At 37.3% G+C, this 8,897-nt stretch overlaps 2 protein-coding genes across 2 annotated transcripts in view; one reads left to right on the forward strand and one right to left on the reverse strand.

Moving 5' to 3' along the window:
* The window catches only part of LOC108631339 (uncharacterized), a 12,389-nt gene extending 3,531 nt beyond the window's left edge, over positions 1-8,858 (forward strand). The window contains exons 5-9 of the mRNA XM_018035183.2: positions 7,057-7,279; positions 7,385-7,643; positions 7,709-7,926; positions 8,110-8,433; positions 8,524-8,858. Of these exons, the coding sequence (XP_017890672.2) occupies positions 7,057-7,279; positions 7,385-7,643; positions 7,709-7,926; positions 8,110-8,433; positions 8,524-8,675 (1,176 nt within the window). The 3' untranslated portion in view covers positions 8,676-8,858. The remainder of the gene's footprint in view (positions 1-7,056; positions 7,280-7,384; positions 7,644-7,708; positions 7,927-8,109; positions 8,434-8,523) is intronic.
* Iswi (nucleosome-remodeling ATPase imitation SWI) lies at positions 2,161-6,437 on the reverse strand. The gene has a single exon (XM_018035193.2). The coding sequence runs from the start codon at positions 6,189-6,191 to the stop codon at positions 3,159-3,161; it is 3,033 nt and encodes a 1,010-aa protein (XP_017890682.1). The 5' UTR covers positions 6,192-6,437; the 3' UTR covers positions 2,161-3,158.
* Positions 8,859-8,897: the final 39 nt, after the last annotated feature.

Below are 8,897 nucleotides of genomic sequence, written 5' to 3' on the forward strand. Positions count from 1 at the left end.
GGATTCGTGAAAACTTTAATACAATATTAGTTGTAAAAAGAACATTTGCGTGCATACTGTCAAATCATTTGGTAGTGCGGGTCGGATGAAAATAATCATGAAATTATAGATTTCGGACACGGTCGTATGGTGTATGCGACCGTGTTTGCGGATGATAAATTGTAGTATACGTATTAGGTAGGCAAAACAAGAAAATATATATATATATAAAAATATTATATGTACATGTATGTACTAGATATGAAAGCGGGATAAAAAAATTGCTTACCGCGCCATATAATTTACCAGTATTACTATTGTTATTGCTATTATTGCAAACTTTAAAGCGTAGACAGATATATTCATCGAAATTCTAGGATATTAAACAGAATCGGGTGATTTCTGTACGTAAACTTTCCACAATGCATATATTATATGTATATCTAAAATATGCTAAAGTGCGTGGTTTGACAATGAACTCATAGAAACACCAACATTTTCATTATCGTATATTGTATCGTAATTTTACAGATTGCTATCGACGCGAGTATCGAAATTTTTATTTGGGGCCCATTGTTACACTGCTTTTTATCACTGTGGTATTTCCTTCGTCATTTTTTTATTCTTTTTTATTAAACTGAACACCTGTGTGTACGTGTGTGATTTTCCTATAAATATATACTTTTTATTTTATTTAGGACTTATTGGCTTTAATAAAAAAGAACAACATGAAAGAAGTGTATATGTATAAATGCATTCGAACAAGTTTCACTGTTGGGGCGGTTCTTGCCATAGATCATTTATAACAATAATATAGACAAATAGTACTGTTTCGAATAATTGTGATTAATAAACGATGAACATAATTGTATTTCGCTGTAAACTAAATGTACTCTACTGCCGATTAATCTCAGACAGAACCGACGTTGCTGTAAGATATTCGAAAGTACGTGTAATAGAGTAAGATAGCAGTATATATTAAAAAAGATAATAAACGGAAAAAAGATACAAAATGTGAAAAAAAAGAAAAAATAGTAGGATAAGCAATTAATATGAAATGAGACACCTTAGTTTTCTGTATGTCCTCCTATTTGATATACGTATGTATCCTTTTCATCGGCAATATTAGTCACACACGTTCTTTGTTTATTGCAATTTCTTATTGAACATTCTAAAAGTATCACGTAAAAGTTGGAAGATTTATCAATGCATTTATATACAATCCTTTTTTTGTAAGTGATTGATATTGTTTAAAACGATAGTTCTGTGACTCATTTCGTTGACCATCGCAGTTACGAAGTACTAAATGGTGATGCAAAATATATTGTTAATTAGATTTAAATAGAGAATACTATTTTCGTCATCTATCATTCCATTTTATGCAGAATTCATGTACGTATTAATTTAATTTTATTTATACGAAGTTCTATTACAGCCAAAAATAAATATTACACTGGACAGTTTTCAAATGTAACACCAAAAATATGTTTTCTCGTGGCAATAATTAATGAACTCCGGGGCCTTAAAACGTATTTCTCCATATTATTAATCTTGGAACAAACTACAAAAACAAGAAATAATTTCATTCGTTTTGCCTCATATCTCCCATGAAACTGCATTTTTATTCAAAATTAATGGAATGTTTTCTTTTATGTAAATGAAAAAAGTGAGATATGGAAAATTCTTTTAGACATTAGGTATAGCAGCACGTTTTAAATATTCTATAATGAACAAGTACCATGTATTTATCTCAATAATGCTTTCTCTAAAAAATATCTTTGCACGAAGGGGGTGGAAAACGTTCAATCGTTTGTGACTTACACGCGTTGAAAAGTTTGTGAACAGCCGTGTTATCCACCGAAAAGTATAGAAACTTCTTTGGTTTTAATAATAATCGACTTTTTAATCCGTCGAGCCATTTGCCACTTAACATAACATCTGTATATCTATATATGAATATAACATTAATAACACCTAATAGGAACAAATGTCTCAATTTATATATTTTCTTCGCTAAGAGATTTTTAAAACGCAATAAATACATACATATAGCTACATTAATAGGCGAAAACATAAATCGAATCAATTTCCTTTTTTATTACGATATACCACGCTTATTATCTTTTTATTGCGTTAATACGTCCTTCTTGTATGAGGTAATTAATAGTTGAACTAGTTAGATTTTCATATGAAGCAACATATGTCCTTTATTCGTAAAACGAATTACATTGCTTTTTTTAAATCGTATAGTAAATAAATAAAATCGTTCACATTTCATTGTTATAATTATCCTTGTAAAAATTAAATGAAGGTACGTAAGTGGACTCGTATGTGATACATACTTTGATGTATCGCGAGTGTAACGTTTTCTTGATAATTAAGTATACGAATACGTAGATGTATATATATATAAAAAAAGAATAACAGAACAAGCCTCGCTTTTCTTTAACTTGAGTAATTGCCTGATAAGCATGATTTCATGGAGAACATGATTAAATCGAAATTCGATTCACGTATATAAATATAAAAATCTATCGTTTCGAGAATATTTGTCTATCTGTTCATACATTCGTTGACATTAATAAATACATTTCTGTTCTACTGTTAACAATTTATTTTCTTGCCTTCTACCTCCTATAATCCGTTGACTATTTAAAAAAAAGCGAGTTGTGATTATACTGCAAAGTAAATCGCGGGAATAAGAAGTTGTAATTATTGTTACAACTTCTTCTAAGGTATCTGGTTTTTATCGAAAATTATGCCGAGGAGTTTTATCAATGTGTCCAGAAAAAATTTATAGACGATTTCTTCGGAATTCATTTTATGATATGAGATTGTATTACAGTTATTGTTCTACAGTAACATATTATACTATGATTCTGTGAAATCCTGAATTGTTGAAAATTAACATGATCATTATATACAAAACGGATTTTTCATAATAAATTATTGTAAATACACGTAATGTGATGCGCAATCACTCGCAATCAGTAACAGAAACTTTGTTCCATAAAATCATCTACGAACTTTCCTTCACTAGATTGTCCAAGTATTTTCCGCGAGAGCGTTTAATAAAAACCAGATCTTCGTTTGAATTTGAATGATGATACAAAATGAACAATGAAATATCATTACCTATAATGTAAAGTTCGAATTTCAAATGGCGGTAGAAAGATATTTTATTTCTTCTTTTTTCTAGGTTTATCTTGTGGTGCTGGTAGATTTTCTTGTTTTCGTTTGGACGCGGGTTTTGCGCCAATGCCACCACCTTTCTTCTTTCTTTCCTGTCTCTCGCGTTCCTCCAATTCCTGATTCTCACGTTCTATCAAAGTGATCAACGTGTTGCATCGCCGTTGCAATTCCAAAGCTGTGCGCGATTTCACAAACCAGTCAAAACGGAATTGAGGCGCAGATCTGACTGTCGCGCGGAGCTCCTCGTACACGTTTTCTTTGTCGAATCCCAGTTTATGCAACATACAAACCAGAAATCGATCCTCTTCCTCGGTATAATTCTTACCCTTGTTCGTACCGTAAGCTATCCTTAACTGATGGAAAGGAGCACGGTATCTCGCCATTTTAGCATCCAAAGCTTTTTTGATTCCGGCTCGTCTCTGTATTTTCGCTTCCCCTCGTTCGATCTGTGCCATTACCCTGTCTATATCCTGCAATTCGTGGCAACGTTCCCAAAAGACTGCCGAATATTCCATCACCTCTTCCGGAGTTTTTCCTTCTACCTCCTTGGCTATGTTTTCAATATCATCCCGCCCGTACTTCTCGTTAGCCTTTATGAATTGGTTGAAGTCCCTCTTCGTCCAGTTGGTGAAGCCCTGAGTGAGCAGTTTTTCTTTTTCTACGACCTCTTCATCCGTTAACGGCTGAGCTTCGTCGATTTTACGTTGTTCTTCCTTTTGAAGTCTGGCAGCATCCGAACCGAGTTCCGGATTTTTCGGTACTTTGTACCCCACAGTCTGTCGGAAATAGTATATCTCTTGATCGAGTAATTCGAATAGCCTCGGCGGGAAAAACTGGAAGTCCTGGACGATTGGTTGCTTCGGAGGTCTGGGTGCCTTCGGAGCTTTTGGCTCGGACACTCTGAGAGCTTCTCTGAAGTAAGCATCCACCGCATAATTGGCTTTACGTTCACGTTTCGGTGGTTCTATCCAGTTCCCGATTCCGAGGATCTTTTGTTTCTCGCGGTAGTCTTCGCCTTCGAACTGATAGACGGAATCCGTAGGTGCATCCACGGTAAAATTACGTAAAGACGACTCGCCTAAACTCTCTAACTTCTGTTTCATTTCCTCAGTTTTGGCTTCTCCCTTCTGAAGAATCGTGTCTATGTCCTCGTCCGTGATAGCGCTATCCTTCGACGCGAATACCTCATTTGCGCCGTGCCTGATCATATTCAACATCTCGTCTTTGTTCAACGCGGTCTGCTTCGCGTCTACTAAACGTCCCTGTTGAATGACCAGCTTATCTAAACGCAGCTTAACTTCCGCGCGTTCCACGATCTTCTCTTCCACGGTGTTTTCGGTGATAAACCTGAATACTCGGACTTGTTTCTGTTGACCTATACGATGGGCTCGATCCATGGCTTGTAAATCCATCTGCGGATTCCAATCGGAATCATAAATAATAACTACATCGGCCGTTGCTAAATTAATACCTAAACCTCCGGCGCGTGTTGATAACATAAAAATGAACTTCTCGCTTCCTGGCGCGTTGTACTCGTTAATTTGACGCTGTCGATCCTCGTGCGCTGTGTTACCATCTAAACGGCAATATTGAAAACCTCTCCAATGGCAGTAATCTTCTAAGATATCTAACATTCTAGTCATTTGACTAAATATAAGAACTCGGGAGTCTTGCTGCTGCAATTTTGGCAACAATTTGTCTAAGATTACCATTTTACCACAGTTATAAACGAGATGTTCGTCGGTCGTGTAAGGTGGTCCAGGTTCTGCGCCATCAAACAAATACGGATGATTGCAACACTTTCGCAACTGCATCAAAATGTTTTGCAATCTCATCTTCTCGATCTTTCCAGCTCCGTTCACTATGTCTATGTCTTTCATGAGTACTTTCGTGTACCATTCTCTCTGCATTTTACTGAGACCGATATACACTTTGATCTCCTTCTTAGGCTTAAGCCCTTTTTCTACTTCTGATTTCAAACGTCTTAAGAGGAATGGTCGAAGAACGGCGTGTAACCTTTCAACTAGTGAATTATCACCTAAGAAACTGTTAGTGTTGAACCAAGAATCAAAATCGTCCGAACTGTTAAACACATCAGGTAATAGAAAATTGAGCAAAGACCACAGTTCGTGAAGGTTATTTTGTAAAGGCGTTCCTGTGAGTAAAAGACGATTAGCTGTTTTAAATTCTCTCAATATCTCTGATAATTTCGACTTCTCATTTTTTATTCTGTGAGCCTCGTCGATCACCATGTAACGCCAGTTGAACTTCTTAAAGACTGACTTCTCTTTTATCACCATTTCGTACGATGTTACGCAAACATCCCATTCGCCAGGCATCATAACATCTCTGATGAAGGTGTTCCTGGTTTCTGCGTCTCCTATGAGACAAACTGCTCTCAAAGTTGGGCACCATTTCTTGAATTCGTTCATCCAATTGGCCAAGGTGGACTTCGGAACGATGACTATGTGTGGACCAGGAATGCTTCTGAAGTGCTTCATGTAACCAAGTAGTGAAATAGTCTGCAGGGTTTTCCCGAGACCCATCTCATCCGCCAAAATACCATTGATGCCATTCTCGTAGAGTGATATCATCCAATTTAAACCTCGTATTTGATAATCTCGTAACTCACCGGATTTGATGTAGTGCGGCGACGATTCGAAACGCGTGGTCGGCGCGACACTGGCATTACTTTCTGCCAATAACTCCTCGTCCTCCTCCTGTTCCGTTTTACGGTGTCTATGATCACCGGAATCGGTTTTCACTGGGGTCTCCGGTGGTTGATGCTTCCTGGGTCTGCCTTTCATTTTCAACGGGCTCCCTGCTTTGTCCTTCTGATTGTTCGTCATGAAATGGGAGAATATCTCGGTCTGTTTTAACAGGTAGTCAAATCGCTTGCTCCGATCGGTCTCGAGTTTCGTTTCAAAGTCACCACCTCGGGACGACGTGGTCTCCGCCGAGGAACCGTTCGAATTGTCTCCCGTATCCCCTGTGTCGGCATTTTCGTCTGCCTTCGACATTTCGGCTGACTTCCTTATATACCTTACGCGAGCACGAAGAGAACTTCAGTTAATAAAACATGTAAGATAACGTGTGCTCGATTTAGTGACGATTATTCGTGTTCTGCGACCGGTCTTCGCTTCTGACATTCACAAACGCACAACACCAATCGCCGCCATATTGAATCGCGTTATCCCTCCAAAAGTGCATCACTGACACCATCTATAAGCGTCTGTCGCGCGGCAATACTTAACTACACTTTAAATATATCACAAAAGAGATTCCATCGTGTTGAATGTTGAATGAAATATATAATTGCAGAGAAATTGAAATTCTTTCGTATGATAATGATAGAGCATTTTGCTATTCTACATTCTAAATATTGCTTTTCCTAGCAAATCTGTTTTCTATTCAATCAATATCACATCGTATGATATCAAATTAGAAAATTTAATTATTTTTATATTTTTATTTACATTAAGAACAGGACGACGATCTAATTACATTTTTTTCTCAGTAACCATACCGCGTGGTTGTATAATACGGGATTATAAAGTACTTGGTCACCGGTCGATTATTCTTGACGCATAATTGGGAACCTAATATAGAATAGAAACTTGTAGAGATAAGAACACTGCTCTTACCAGAAATTGATCTCCTCATATCGATATTGTTTCCTAGACGACAGAACCCCGCGAAACGGCAACAAACGGTACACTTGACGTGGCGTACTACGATACTCAAGTTAATCAATTCGCTTTCCCTTAGTTTCCACATAGTACTGATCGCAAACAATTAAAATCTTCGATTCGATTCTTGTCGGGCTTGTTCTTAGTTCTTGTATTTAAAAAAATGTCTGTCGCTGAACAATCGATTTCCGGACAGGAAATCATTGTGCCACCGAATCTGCCGCTGATCTTGAAGGAATTTTGTAAGGCGGCTATTCGAACGCAACCGTACGATCTGCTCAAGTGGTCCAGTTCGTATTTCCGAGCTCTAGCTAACGGGGAGGAACCACCAACGAAATTAAGATTGGAATATCCACCTCCGAGTACAGCTTCCGGTTTGACCCTCGGTTTCCTCAGGATTTTACTTCGACAGTTTGGTGGTACATGAATAATTATTTTCGTAATAACACTTTTAGATATTGAACCATTTGGTCAATATTCCTTTCCTCTAGAACAATGTCATACTTCATATTTCTATACGATAGATTATAACAAATCGTTACCAGTGGAAACAATTTTACGAGGATGGGACTGCTTGTGCCTCGATCGTCGGGATTTGAACCTGATCCTGATGATCGGAAAATTTCGACGAAAGTGTCAAGTGAAAAAGTTTCTGGCGATCGCTGTGGGACTTCTAGGCTCCAGTCTCTTCGAAACTATGGTCATGATCTGCGAACTGTTCACTCGTGAACCCGAAGGCGGGTCTGCTATGGTTCCTGTCACATTCTTTCTGGAGATATACGGGTATATAATATGTATATGTTTTCTGTTTTTTACCTTTGTTTTTCATTTAATAATAAATCCTATAGATATCTAGCAGGGCTTCGTTGCGACGGAAGTGAAAGAGATCCCGCGGAAGATCCGACAGAATTCATTGTGTGCGATTCCGAGTTTTTGATAAATCAAGAATCGAACGAAGAAAGGTCTTTTCTAGATCGTGTTTGTTCGGTCGCGAGTCAGGACACGGAAGCTGATGTGAATTTAGACTTGGAATTGGTATCCAAAGAAGACGTCGATTCTTCACGAAGTAAATTCATTCAGGAACGATTTCTTCTTTTAAATTTAATTATTAGATTGTGGATTATGATTTATGTATTAAAATATAAAAGAATTCCTATTTAGAATTCAATTTCTGAATTGATATTACAAATATTTTATCTTACATAAATTGTGCAGTTGAATAATTAATGAGAAGTATCTGTTTTCACAGCCGACACAACCACGCAATTAAGCAATAGTTATACTGGACGGAAGAAAATGGTCGGGAATGAAGCGAAGCAAGAATCTTCCAGTGAAGGAACTTTAAAAGTGGAAACAAATTTCGCCCCCAATATTTCAATTACTAACAGATCTTTATCCAATGGTGAAAAAAGAGAAAATGCGTCTGGGAAAAGTGTAACCAGCAGTAGTACTTCGGAAGATAGTTGTAGCAAAAAGCAAAGCGTTCGAAGCAAAGATAATAAAGTTGGAAATGAAAGAAGGCGGAAGAAGACAGTAGACCCGGCATTGCTCAAGTATTATCCAAATGTTCCTGGTACGACAACAAAAAATGGTTCTTTACATTTTAATCGAGTTCTAAAATTAACTAATTTTTATTTCAATTTTGAATTTGGTTTAATAACAGGGATTGGACCTCGCCTGTCGGCCGAAGAAGTAGCAAGTGTCGCTATATGGCTGAGTGAATGCGCGCGAGTACAAGAAGGCATGGTTGGCCCACGAAACCTACGGCACATGAACTGCCCTCCTTTAGATAGGCAACAATTGTCGGACTCATGACAAAGCACGCGAGATATATGAGTTTACAAATGTTTTTAAAACATATTCACACAAACATGTAATTGAACATAGCACATAGCACTGATGAATGAAGCAATTGCGAACATTCTATTTTAGAAAAATTAAGAATTAGGTATCTTAAGGATGTATTGGCTATACAGTCAATCCCAACAGTTTATGCACTTTAGAAGCGCATTTTTTAAAAAGAAATCAGACGTCGGA

The sequence above is a fragment of the Ceratina calcarata genome, unplaced genomic scaffold (genome assembly GCF_001652005.2).
Source record: "Ceratina calcarata isolate Rehan_Ccalc_2016 unplaced genomic scaffold, ASM165200v1 scaffold88.2, whole genome shotgun sequence".
NCBI classification, from domain to species: Eukaryota; Metazoa; Arthropoda; class Insecta; order Hymenoptera; family Apidae; genus Ceratina; species Ceratina calcarata.

What these genes read in the sequence shown, in the direction of transcription:
- Iswi (XM_018035193.2), bottom strand. Translation starts at nt 6,191, where the DNA reads ATGTCGAAGGCAGACGAAAATGCCGACACAGGGGATACGGGAGACAAT.